The sequence below is a fragment of the Penicillium malachiteum genome, assembly GCF_028827825.1.
Source record: "Penicillium malachiteum strain IBT 17515 chromosome Unknown utg000004l:1.0-4883003.0:1.0-4884900.0, whole genome shotgun sequence".
In the NCBI taxonomy this organism is placed as follows: Eukaryota; Fungi; Ascomycota; class Eurotiomycetes; order Eurotiales; family Aspergillaceae; genus Penicillium; species Penicillium malachiteum.
This window is the reverse complement of record NW_026643097.1, coordinates 1,757,895-1,770,966: the sequence shown is the minus strand read 5'-3', so window position 1 is coordinate 1,770,966 and position 13,072 is coordinate 1,757,895. Positions and strand designations below refer to the sequence as shown.

Here is a 13,072-nt window from a genome sequence, read left to right as displayed (position 1 = left end):
TAGGTTTTGCGTGATATCCCCCCTGTTGCATGGAATGGTCTGAGCGTTGTCAGTTTCTGTTCGGGTTTGTTTGATTACTTTCATAAATGTGAATATTATCTTGTAGTTTATTTATTATTTGTATTCGGAATCGAGCTGTTTAGAATGGTGTATGAATTCATGGTATCATTCAGTCCGTGACACTTTGTACTTCTATATACCAAATTAAATCATCAAAAGGGTAGAGCATATTTACCAGTTCCTAGTAGGTACATCTAGTTCCCCAATTCCCGTCCAAAAATCAACGCATCAACCAACTCCTCACTGTTGGCCAACCGCGCAGCCTTGGGAACCCGTCCAATAACACTGAATCCAAGTCTCTCCCAAATGCGAATAGAAGCTGGGTTATTCGCAAACACAAGATTGAAGACAGAGTACTTGTATCCCTGTAGATCAAAGTCAGACCAATGTTGTCAATCAAGATGAAAAGGATTATCAACATACCAACTTCGGCGCAAACTCCAGATAAGTCTCACCCATTGCAAGACCAACACCCTTTCCACGGGCAAGATTCGTAGTTAAGAAACCCGCATTACAGATATGAGAGCAGCGACCTGGAACCCGTTAACAATAGTCCAATCCACCATGAAATTAGAATAGCGATGAACATACCAGGATAATTCGGCTTAATATAAAACGTTCCCAAACAAACATCCTTCCACTCCCTTCCCTCTCTCAATCCTTCCTCACCATCATCCAGAACAGCAACAACAGCAAAAGTCCCAAACCAATACTCCGCGAATTGCTGCAATCCCAGCGCATGTTCCATAGGATACGTAGCTCCGCGCTCGATCTCAGCGCTGAACTCCGCATGCAGGAATGCGATTAGATCCTGAGGAACGCTGCTAGGGCCCTGGGTTACTGGGTACAGGGTTATCGCGGCGCCATTGGATTTGGGGAGGGTTGTTTGGCGTGGTTTTAGGGTTTGTGCTGCTTGGATGTGTGCTTGTGGTGGGGGGGTTATGGGATGAGGGGTCTTCTAATATGGCGGGCATTTTGGGCAATTGGGTGGTTTGTGTTCAAGTTCTGAAGGGGTAGGTGATGGGGTTGGGTTTTTGGATTGAAAAGTACTGAGTATAACTTGAAGGTATTCTTTTAGGAACTGGGATCTGGATGAATTGATATAGGTTGAGTGTTGTAGATAGCTGAGTCATCGGTGTCGTTTGTAGGGCGTGATCTCCACATTGATAGAGATGGGGAATTGGAGAATGTTCTTTTTTTATTGTATGAGATTCTATCGGTGTATGCTTTGGGATTATTGGGTTGTTTGATATGATCTTCAAAGACTCAAGTTTAGATATAAAATTGCCAATGGGAGCTACAATGTAGTATGGTCAGAAGACTCAGAACTATGTGCCGAGTAGAGGTCCAGCAGACGAAAATGGGATAGAATAGCATTAGTCAAGGCCTGATCTCAACAATTGGCAAAGACATAATATGAGATTTGACATGCCAATGGATGCAAAAGAACCAAGAATTCAATTGACAGTCTTGGTAGTTGAAAGAATCAATTGAAGTAACGCCTAGACAATACTAGTACAAGGCTTCTGGTATGCATGTATGTACAACAGGGCATACAAGCATCGAGAGATGCCAGCATCTCCCAAATCCCACTGCGCTAAATAACGGTCAAATATCTTATTTATCCTCGCCCTCGCCCTCCTGACCTTCATTCCGAATGGCCTGCATGAGCTCAAACAGCTGACCGAGCTGTTGGTCTATACAAAAGTCAGCGAATCCAAGTCACCAGACCCTTAGAAGGTGCTGTCCATACCACTCAGCTTATCAAGCTTGGACTTATCCAGTTTCTCTCCAGCCCACTTATCACCCTCCATCTTTTGCGCGTAAAGCTGCCACTCAGTCAAGAATCCGATCTGCCACACCAGTCAGTCCGTATCACCAACACTCAAGCCCCAATGCTCTTGCAATCATCCCAGAAATCCAAGAACATACAATATGTAAGGGATTCTCCGCAGTGCGATGCGCCCGAAACTCCTTCTTCACATATGAGTCGCCGAGCACGCGCATTTCCGGGTCCAATTTGCGGTGGACGCGCAAGATCCGACGGTAGAGCTGAAGGGGTGGAAGAAGGGCCAGTGCTTCACTGAGACTGGATTTTGAGCCGATTGAGGCCGGCGCAGCCATTAAAAGACGGTGGGCGAGACGCATTTTGGTTTTGGTTTTTGGAGGTTTCACGGAGGGTTCACGGAGGTGAATGACATAATTTTCTGGGGAACCCGATCTTCGGGATTTTTTGGAGCGGAGTGGAAGGCGGCGAGGGATTTCGGCGACAATTTAGATTCTTCTCTACAGCGTCCATTTGGTGGTACAACACAGTGGTTGATAGCGACATTCGAACTGCATATTTGAAATTGCAATTTTCATTACGATAATACCACTGTGTGGATTGTTGGGTTTCCTACTTCTCATACAGGACATTAGCCCACATCCGCCAATACGATTCTTGGGCACCCATATCTGAAAAAAATAGCATTGCGATTGAAGTATAGCTCCTGAGCCGATGGTCTATATCTCGAGACAATGCTTCCCACTCCTGATACCTCGCATGTCTCTTTTGACACCATTTATGAACCCTCTGAAGACTCATACCTTTTCTTGGACACACTTTCATCAGCATCAGAATCAAAATGGCTGTCTGAAAGGTTTCAAAAAGGCACCGACTCGCCAAATCCTAGTACAGATCCCGTGCCCTTAGTGGTAGAGGCAGGTACAGGATCTGGTGTTGTGCTAGGATTTGTAGCAGCAAATTCACAAGCGATCTTTGGACGTCAAGATATCCTCACACTGGGAACAGACGTAAACCGAAATGCCTGTCTTGCCACAAGAGAAACTGTGTCTCTGGCCATTAAAGAAATTCAAAAGAAAGACATCACCAACCACCCAAATCTACATACCGTCCATGCTTCTTCTGTCACAGCAGACTTGTGCACGTCTTTACGCCCAGGAAGCGTAGATGTCCTGCTTTTCAACCCACCTTATGTACCAACAGAGGATCTTCCACGTCTACCCAATGCCTCTGATAATGATCCAGCCATCTCAAAGGCTATGTCTCGGTCTGCAAAGTTCGATAGCGACTCGTACTTCCTTTCGTTGACTTATGCCGGTGGCGCAGATGGGATGGAAACGACAAACCGCTTGCTAGATGCCATCCCCGGCATTCTGTCAGCACGAGGCGTGGCATATGTTCTGCTCTGTAAACAGAATCGACCAGAGGAAGTAAAGGAGCAAATTCGAGGATGGGGTTGGAGTGCGGAAACTGTTGGCTCAAGTGGTATGCAAGCCGGCTGGGAGAAGTTGGTCATTGTTCGCATATGGAAAGAGAATATCTCGATCTGAGATGAAGGATGATGGAATGGAGATACGAACTTGCACACTTGGAACTCTGATGACCTAAGTGTTAGACTAGGCCAGAGCATCAAATTTCACCCTCGGATTGCAAGCCCTGTATAGAATCAATATTCAGATTCTCGGGCTCTATTACTTGATCACATCAGGCCAGAGTTCAGTGTACCTAGTACCAGGTATACACAACATCTGAACTCAACCAGTACCATAACATACAAGGATAAGAACTCACTCCGAATACCTACTCCGTACCTCCACTCCGTACCTATGACCCGCTCGCTCGCACTTCTAAGTTCAAAACCCGACAGGGATAAAAAAGTACCAATTCCAAGACTACACGCAACCATTCTCCTTAAAGAATGCCTACGGATCTATCCGGATGACAGCGTTTACTTGCAGATGCAGGATGCGGGATATCAGCAGACCCAACCAGTCAGTGAATAACACCTTGACACGACATATTCATGTTCCCGCCGGCCCCCAAAGCAGTGGGATCAGATCACCGCCCCAAAGATGAAACTCGTTCGATATGGAGTTTCATGGAACAATTTACACATGAAACTCAGGGACACGGAACATTCCCGTATCACATCCCCCAGCCTGGGGGGCGATCGGGGCCACGTGGATCTACCGGGTGTTTCATGATGCGCTATATTTGCAATTCACACCAGGATTCGCTTAGGATGAGGGGAATACCCTCGTCTATCGTGAGAGTTCGCGCTATGGGATATCCGCTGGCGTCATTTGGCCCCCGTGAGGCTTTTCGAGAACTCTATAGTGGATATCTAATTTTATGATAATTCCGGTATCAATGGAAATGGTTTGACGTAATGACTATTCCTAGAACAAAATTGAACAATGAATCGGAGTTCTCTCCTGGAACTTGAAATAAACACCGATAGCGGAAACATTGAATCATGTACATGTGCGTTGGTCCGAGTCCTAACGCTTACATTCAAATTATTAATGATAGTACTTTTGGTATTGATCTATACTCTTCGTAGTATGCTGCACGTAGTACTTAATGCCGATGCTAGATTCGCCTAAGTCTTCAGACTCCGGTTAGTCATTTTACTTAATATGGTCTAGTCTTCTGGATTCTATAATCCATTTTCCATGTGGCTTTTCCTATACCCTCCCATGTGGCATACCCTTGTACCATGTGGCATCGGGGATTCGGGAGACAGGCGCTAACAATCCAACGTGGCTCGAGTAAATTGGCACTAAGTTAGCCCCCGCATGAATATCGGGGGGGTTACCAAGTTGGGGCCATGGTGATCGGCAGAAGCTTTGTGAGCTTCATGAACAGAGTAGCGAGTCAGTTTTGTATATTGTATCCATAATCTTTAAACCTGATCCTTCCTACTGACTCGGTGATATACTAAACCAATGAAAAATGCAGGGGGCTAGAGAGGATCAAGAGGATCAAGAAGGAGCATTTGAAATGAAATCCTTCCATGTCTTGTTGATAAACTCTTTTGTATTAAAATGTTCCACTCGGTTTCAAGGGATCATAGCGGCAGAACCCCCGAGTCAGTCGAAATGCATCAGCATGCATTAGTCTGCATGGACCTCCACAACGCAAGGATCCATAATTCATTAGACGAAAGAAAAAGAAAAGAAAAGAAAAGATGATAATAAAAAAAAACTCGGCTAAAAAAAGACCTCGTATACGGATAGTAAATGACTTCTTGACCGCAAGTTATTTCCCATGCGGAAAACTCGGGTAGATGGTGGAGCACTTGGAGAATGAAGAGCGCTAAGATGAATAGATCTTGGAACTCTCAGTGCTTACTCCGCGGATGAACTTTGTAAATGTTTCGGCCTTAAGGTACGAGAGATCGAAAGATCTCCACACACGGGATCAAAAGAGTGCTCGCTCATTTCTTCCCTTTTAAGGTTCAACTAACACTCTCTTATTGATCCAAACATGAAGCCTTGTCCGAGCATGAAGTCATATATAATCTATTTGTATTTTTGTTACTCAAATACGGAGTATACTCCGTACACTTCACCTGACTCGATCAAGTGTCCATTGTGGGAACTTGATCAAATTTGAATGATAAAAAAAGACCTGAAATTTCCACCTAACGCTAGTAACTTTTTTTTGCTTATTTCGCATCATCCACTCCACCCGGAAAAGGCTGAATTTCCGAAATAACCTTGGAATAATACCTGGGTACTAGTAATTGATGGCCGCAGGGTTTATTACGTTAGTGAGTCGGATCTGGTGGCACGAAGGGAACTAGCAGGGGGGTTAATATGTAAATGTCAATCAATTTGCCCCAGAACCACGTGGGTCTATGACGATAATAGAGTCATGGATCCGATGGTTTGGTAAATAGAATGGAGCTACTTAGTAGGCGAATACTAGTAGCATTATCCCAAAACGAAATACATCAGACAAGCTCAAGTGGTGTAAGATAGACATCGGCTCAAAAGCCATGGCTTGATCAGGTGGAACTGGAAGATAACGAACTTGAATACTTGTGGGCTTTGTAACTATGCAATTAGTAACATTTAAAAGAACAGCGGACCGCCGGCGGAGTTTACTCGGTTGAATCGGTCATTAGACATGTACGGGGAAATAGGACTTGAGGACGGGATATTAAATTGTTTGGATGAATTTTCAAGTTTCCACTATTTCCATGACTTTGGAAAATGCATTTCTCGATAAACGACGCACCGCCACTATAGAGTACATACATTGGATAGCTATCTTAAGCACCTTACCTCATTTCATTCAATGGGGCCCCAGTTTGCTTTTGGCCCCGGGGTTCTTAGGGGGTCCTACGCGTAGATGACACGCAATGCCCGACAAGCGGGGACATCGGAGTCCATTTTTAACTGGTTTTGTGCTAGTGGACTCTAGCTTAGTCCCAAGCGCATTGCTTACCAGAGTGATCATTAGGAGTTTGCATCGTTCCAATCATATCCAACCCACAAATATTCAAACTTGAATTTGGAAGGGTTCATTTGTCTCCACATATCCCTCTGATGGCTTTTACGATTGGTGAGTTCGGTAAAGTGTAAACTATATGGAGATGTATCCTATGAACTTGAATATGGACCATATTCTCAATTGATTGGATAATGGATACAAACTTGATAGCGCCGAAATAACAAAATACTGACGAATCTTGAATCTTGAATGGATGATCATACTCTATACTTCCAGTCTGACGCTTCCATTCCTCGCAAAATGAACACTGATCATTCTTAGTTGCATGGCCCCCGGCCACCTAGTCTAAGGGTCTGCAGATATCCCCGCCCGAAAGAGCATACGCAAAATGATAATCAATATGAATCGATCGGGGCATCCGATGTTGCAGTGCATGATTAGGCAATTCTTAGCTTACTGACGCTAGAATATCGGCACTCGGGTTTAAAAGCGTGGCAAAGGACCCGGCCCAGTGGTTCTCAGGGGCGCTGGCCTGTAATTTCAGGGAGCTGTTGGTTGGATGTTGGAAGAATTTGACCCCATCAGTGGCGGAATACTGTCAGTGAGGGCTTCAAGAAGCGTACCTACATTAGCGCCAGGATCGGATATTCCCTAGCCTGATTGATTGCGTGGCAATATTCTGACCATGTAATTTTTGTATTGGTTTGGTTGGTAACACTGTGTATGATCTTCTAGAGCGGTGCCGAGTAAGCCGTGCATATACCTATTCTGGACTCCTTACGGGGTACGGAGTATTAGACTGTCAGCGCATACTATTTGCTATTTACCAAAAAGGCATGTTGGATGGCTGCTATAGTGAGATCGCCACAAGGTCATCCATTAATTTTAATCATTATTTCTTTCTTTTTTAAATGAAATATAGATCAATGTCATCAAGTGCCAGTGGCTTGGTCTTTCCAGCCCATGAGGTGGTAGATGGGATGTAGTTAGGGCATGCTGCATGCCCGATGTCGAGCTACTGCATGAAGAGTCACGTGTGCTGCAACAGGGATTATAGGCGGTTTTATAAGCCTGCTGAAATGGGTTGATCCTCCAAAGATAGAGCATATGGTTGAATATTCCGTTCTGAGGCTCAAAAGATGTTTGTCTGTCCTTATGCAAGGACGACCTGAAAAGACTCGGTACCAAAACTCAAGGCCCATTGCTTGAATGCGGAAGTGGCTTTATAGATATCTGGAGCAGATGGATTCTGGATTCTCGGCCCGCAGCCCAATTTCAGAGCCAAGGATGATCCTCCGATCCTACATCCTTGCTGTCACATCTCTACTTTGTATCGTGGACCATAAAAGTCCATGCAGATAAGTGCCCCGCAATAATTACCAAATTGTTCGCCGCATAGAATTTGCCTAGGTAGACAGTACAAGCTTTGGTAAGAGATTCTGGATTGATAAAAAAAAGATATTGCTTTTTCTCTCACCCTTCAAAATTTAGAAAGAAGCCCCGGGGTAACAAGATGACATCCCATGATGATGCAAGGTAAGAAAAAAGAGAAACCAACTCGAATACAGAATAAACGCCAGTCTGTACTTTCAAAAAGAGCAAAAAACTTAGAAACCACGTCCCCGGCCACGGCCACGACCACCACCGCGGCCTCTGCCACCACCACCGCGGGGACCTCCACGGCCACGACCTCGGTCTGCTTCCTTTCGGGCCTTGTTCTTTGGCTTGGGCGCATCATCAACGAGGAGAGTGTCGAGCGGCAAGCTATCAGGGAGGATGTAATAACGGATTGTGGAGCCACGAATGTTGATGGTCTCAAGCGAGATAGGATCGCGACCCTTGGGGGTCATCTTCACAGTGCGGAGGGAGGTGTTCATCTGCGGAGAGACGGCAGTGATTGTGCCGTGCATGATGGTACCTAGATAGTAATTTTTTCTTGTCAGACTTGATTGATTTCTAAAGTTTGGTGGTAGAGGGTATGTGTGGGCGACTGAGACACGGTAGTCCGCAATTTGCCGAGGTCGTAGGAAGACTCACCATTCTTGAGCTCAATGGTCACAGTCTCATTGGCGCATTTCATCAAAAACCTGGATTCATGGTCAGCTTCTAGCTTGAAAAAGATATTTCGCGATGGAGCGCGCCTGAGGGAGCTTGGTCCATCAGGCGGAATTCGAGTAGGACGAACCGAACGAGCTTCATTATGGGCGGATTAGAGCGGTAGTATTTGAATTAGATGATATCAGGTAGCTCTCCGTGGCTTTGAAGGGTCTCGGTGGGGAATATTCGTGAGCAACCAACACGGGTTGACGATGCGGTCGGATTACAGTGCAGTCTCGATTTCGTACACGTGACTTGGGAGTATATCTATCACGTGACTTGTATCTTGTTGCAGTCAAGTATCATGATTGCACTTAAACCTGATGTCAGTAAGATATCGATTCACTTATTCAGTGGAATATTTGATTCAATACGAGTTTGCTTTTGATGCCACAGCAATGAATTCATTGAGCTCAGATAATCTGAATGTGGACTCTTCACTCATGGATTCCAAGCTTTCACCTGTGGAGCCTGCAAGCATTGATCTGTTTGAGGTCGTCACGCATTTGAGGACCATTACAAAGAATAGATCTTCAACTCAAATGATTCAAAGTACAGGCCCAGAAGAGACTTGCCAATGAGTAAAAGTCAAGAGTCACCTGGCATGATTCTACATCTCTGCTGCGCATTTTCCCCCACCCTGGGGAAAAACGCCTATTTACCAACTATCGTGAACTAATTCAATTGATGCTCCACATTACGGCCACTCCGTTTTTTTATATACATACTTACCTCATGGGTAGCTATGTTGGTATGACCGAGAGCTAGCTGGTGTACATCAACACCTGGGCATTCTCCACTTTCTTGACCCTGGTGGAGCCGCCGCCTACCACTCACAGACGGACCGACGGGCAGGCCGAAATACGATACACTCGACCGGGCAATGACATGAGATTTTTTTTTTCCCCATGGTGGAAATTGAATATCAAGCTCATTTTAATCGACATAGATACGAAGTACGAACATTGCTTATTCAAAGCTTGATCGGAATTCGAGTCCAATCCCGATATTATGCACACTAAGTTTCTGCATGAGAAGGTTTGCAGCCTTTCACATGTACTACACCGATCGATATGCAGATTGAAGTATTACGTGTACGGGGAGCCAATGCAGGATTTACAATGCAGAGAATAGCGGGAAGATGAGACCCATGTCAATCTACAGAGAACGGAGTACACTTCCACCTGGGCAGGATCCTTTACTTATGCGGATCCCAAGCCCTGAATGTGGAGAGTGCCGGTCGATCTCGAGTTGGCCCGGGAGTACACCCGGAGGCGCCACTCCCCCGGGTCCTGCCATGACAAATTCCTGGCGCTAAGTAGTCATCTACCCGGTTGACCCTCACCTCGATATAATGCCATTTTATTTCATTTTTCGGCCCTTGACTCGCTACCATGATGTCGGATTTTTGTAAATTAGCTCCACCTTTGGCGTGAGCAAACCACATGGGCGCCGGGATCCTGGGATCCTCCTGCATTTGTGGCTCAACTTCGACGCACTGTTCCTACAAGAGGCTATGGGTGCGAGCTTGGCTACTGAAAATCCCGAAGTGGATTATCTATCATTCGATGAGGCCGCGTACCCAACTTGACAACAAGGCTGGATACACAAATGTACCGCCAATTACAGCTCCATTTACTATTTACTATATTCGTTGAATGTTAACCCGTACTTCGTACAGAATCTTTCAAGGGTGGATCAATTCAAAGTCCCACATTTTGGGGATGACAAAAAAAACAAACAATGCACTTGATATGCCAGATCTACACCCGCATCGCTTTTGCCCAGGATGCATTCCTGATGGTTAGATCCGAAGGCCTTAACGGCGTGTTCGTGGGGGGCTCAGTGTGCGCGCGCAAACAAAAGTGCGAGGGCGGAAAATGTCCACCGTGTCCCGTCGGGTTTTCCTTTTTTTTTTTCCTTTTCTTTTCTTTTAATTTATGAGGCCACCGCAAAGACGGCCTTGGTGGAAAGTGACTAACTTCTTTGGATCACCATGTCAGCCACATAACAGGCCGGCGTCATGGCCCCCAAAGTTGAACCAAGGCGCCCCATTTTCTCAATGGGGCTAAAAAACCCACTTTTCTCTACAGACTGCGAGGAGCTATCCTTCTGCCGGTCAAGGATCATTACACACACTCCGCCCCATGGGCCAATCCGTCCCGAGATTTTTTGTCCCATTATAGGCTCTTGGTCTAATAACGGACGTTCCGGTGTCACTGGTGGGGTCCAAAATACCCATGTCGTCTCTATCCTCGATACTGCGATGGGATCCACTGCTTGAAGATCATAGGATCTTACGTCCCCTTTACGGAGTACTTCCTCATACTACATCAGATAGGAAATGATTATAGCCCTTCCGGTGTAAAAGCAGCGGTCCCACGCCGACTTGCCCCAAGCGTGTTTCAGGGACAAGATTCCACCCAACGCATCACTACGAACACCCATTGGTAAGGAAGTTCTAGAAGACCGCTGTTTGCCTTTTTTTCTCTTTCTTTCTCGAGTGGGCCAGTCTCACAGTGTACCCAACTGGGCTCCGATTCATGATTGCGGGGACTGTTTCTTCTTCGTAACAACGCCCTGCTATCCGCGTGAAGATTTTCGTCTGATTTATTCCTGAATATTCTCTAAAAAATTCCTTCCGGTATCAAATTTTAAAAAAATTCTGCAACTTCTATCTTGCGCCCGTCGCTCACTCCGAGAGCTATAGAACAGAGTCAGAAACAAAAACCCAGGCCTCTGCCAGTGCCGACCCGGGAGACCATTTGAATTGTACGTTGTATTTTTCATTATTTTTATTATTATTTTTTGAAGATTGCCGCCCCTCTTTCCAAATACACCCCCTATGTTTTGCTGGTCCATTCTGGCCCCCTCCTTGTAGTTTCGCGCTAGGTCCATGACCTAGACCCGAAAGCCCCAATGTCTGGCGAGAAGACACAGTCAAACTTACAGGATTTCTCGTCTCACCGCAGGAACCCTGATCTTTCTAAGGACCCAGCCTTGCTGCAGCAATCTGAACTTTTGACCACTCCGATTGAGTCAGTGCAGACACCAGCGTTCCAACCTAGCGCCTTTCCCAAATCGGCCTCGTCTTGGCCCTTTAATACCAGCCGGGTTCCGGTCCTAGAAAACGCTTCTTTATCAACATTTTCTACAGTTTCACCTCATCCAGACTCCACTACTTCTCTACACTCTAACTCAAGTCTTCCTAATTCATTTTACCATCATCAAGATCTATACCCTGATCATTCCTACTCTGAGCCTTCCTACTCAGAACATTCATATTCGGAGCCTTCATACTCTGAACATTCATACTCTGGACGGTATCCTGAACAGCCCGATCAATCTTCATTTGATAACGTCAATTGCAAGGAGCAATTGTCTACTGAAAATCCAAGGTAAGGTTCTCATAGCTTTTGATTTAGCAGACTTTCAAAGAAGAGAAAGAAATGAAAATATGGAGATAACGAGGATCTATACTAATCAGATGTCTACTATAGCGGTCTTGGAATCACACCTTTCCCTATGTCCGTAGCATCAGAGTCATACTTTGCTGGCCCAATGCAGCCAAATTCACACCAACGTAAGCAACATGGTCTTGCTAATGAAATGCTCAAAAAAGAAACCCATGAACTAACCAAAATTTTAGAATATGTCTGGGGCAACCGCCCTTATCAGCCACTACAGCCTCCATCTGGGCATATGAACCAGCAATTTCCCCCGCCACAGTCATATCCCTCATCGGGATATCATGTTGGCTACGGGAGCCATCCCAATGCACTGCCTGCATACCATCATGATTCACATGCACCACCTTCCTATCTCCCTGCAGTTCATGCGGCCTCTCGCCAACCTCACTCTCGCAGGTAAGTTACCTCGGATTCCGAGTTGACTATTTGATCTAGTCAAGATCGAGACAGCTGACAAGTTGCTTCAAAGCCCATCAATGCCTCGTTCTTATCCCCCTCATTCAGGCCCTGGTCTCTCAGACCACCCTATTATGACCTCGTAAGTTTGTCCGATCAATCCAGCAGTATAAATCTTACAATTTTTTGGTTCATTTGCTCATTTCATAACGTTCAGCGCTCCTCCTTATATGATGAACCAACCATCCTATTACCTCCCAGAGGCGCCACCGATCCCGTGAGTACTACCATGATCAATAATTTGTTTCAAGACACTGACTAAGCCTGGCAACTAGATCTTCACATCCTTCTTCTATGAGCTCGCAAACATCTTCAATGGTCGCGGAATCAGTTTTCTCCCCAGCCGACTCTGTACACGGATCAGATGACCACCCAGTCCGTGTCGTTAGTTCGAGACCTCGACCGCAATGCTGGGATCACGGTTGCAACGGTCGTGAGTTCTCAACATTCAGCAATCTTCTACGACACCAACGCGAAAAGTCTGGAGTAGTAGCAAAGGCCGAGTGTCCTATCTGTGGAGCAGTATTTACCCGGACAACTGCACGCAATATCCATGTGGCTCAAGGGAAATGCAAAGGGGCAGGTCGTGAACCCTCAGCAGAATAAGATGATTCAAACAGTTTGATGATTTTCTTGGGCTTTTTTATCTTTATTTTTCGGTGTTTTGATATTTGGATATCCTGATCTGTTTTGTTCATTTTCATTACCTTTGTTTCTTCCCTTGTATTTATCTCTCCCCTTT

At 45.6% G+C, this 13,072-nt stretch overlaps 5 protein-coding genes across 5 annotated transcripts; 2 read left to right on the top strand and 3 right to left on the bottom strand.

Annotated features, from left to right (window-relative positions):
- Window positions 1-254: 254 nt before the first annotated feature.
- N7483_008808 (GNAT family N-acetyltransferase) lies at window positions 255-1,018 on the bottom strand (the record flags this gene model as incomplete). Its single annotated transcript, XM_057092235.1, has 3 exons — window positions 255-425; window positions 484-593; window positions 652-1,018. Coding segments are annotated over 3 exons (648 nt in total), but the record flags the coding sequence as incomplete, so codon positions are not given.
- Window positions 1,019-1,677: 659 nt separating this feature from the next.
- N7483_008807 (succinate dehydrogenase assembly factor 3) lies at window positions 1,678-2,208 on the bottom strand (the record flags this gene model as incomplete). The annotated part of the gene is made up of 3 exons (XM_057092234.1): window positions 1,678-1,757; window positions 1,814-1,913; window positions 1,993-2,208. 3 exons carry the CDS (start codon window positions 2,206-2,208, stop codon window positions 1,678-1,680), a joined length of 396 nt encoding a protein of 131 aa, XP_056943408.1.
- Window positions 2,209-2,580: 372 nt separating this feature from the next.
- Window positions 2,581-3,396, top strand: N7483_008806 (S-adenosylmethionine-dependent methyltransferase; the record flags this gene model as incomplete). The annotated part of the gene is made up of 1 exon (XM_057092233.1): window positions 2,581-3,396. The coding sequence occupies one exon, from the start codon at window positions 2,581-2,583 to the stop codon at window positions 3,394-3,396; it is 816 nt and encodes a 271-aa protein (XP_056943407.1).
- A 4,518-nt stretch (window positions 3,397-7,914) lies between these two features.
- Window positions 7,915-8,506, bottom strand: N7483_008805 (mRNA splicing protein SMD1; the record flags this gene model as incomplete). The annotated part of the gene is made up of 3 exons (XM_057092232.1): window positions 7,915-8,297; window positions 8,345-8,394; window positions 8,493-8,506. The coding sequence occupies 3 exons, from the start codon at window positions 8,504-8,506 to the stop codon at window positions 7,915-7,917; spliced, it is 447 nt and encodes a 148-aa protein (XP_056943406.1).
- Window positions 8,507-11,323: 2,817 nt separating this feature from the next.
- Window positions 11,324-12,936, top strand: N7483_008804 (uncharacterized protein; the record flags this gene model as incomplete). Its single annotated transcript, XM_057092231.1, has 4 exons — window positions 11,324-11,802; window positions 11,905-12,270; window positions 12,488-12,547; window positions 12,606-12,936. The coding sequence occupies 4 exons, from the start codon at window positions 11,324-11,326 to the stop codon at window positions 12,934-12,936; spliced, it is 1,236 nt and encodes a 411-aa protein (XP_056943405.1).
- Window positions 12,937-13,072: the final 136 nt, after the last annotated feature.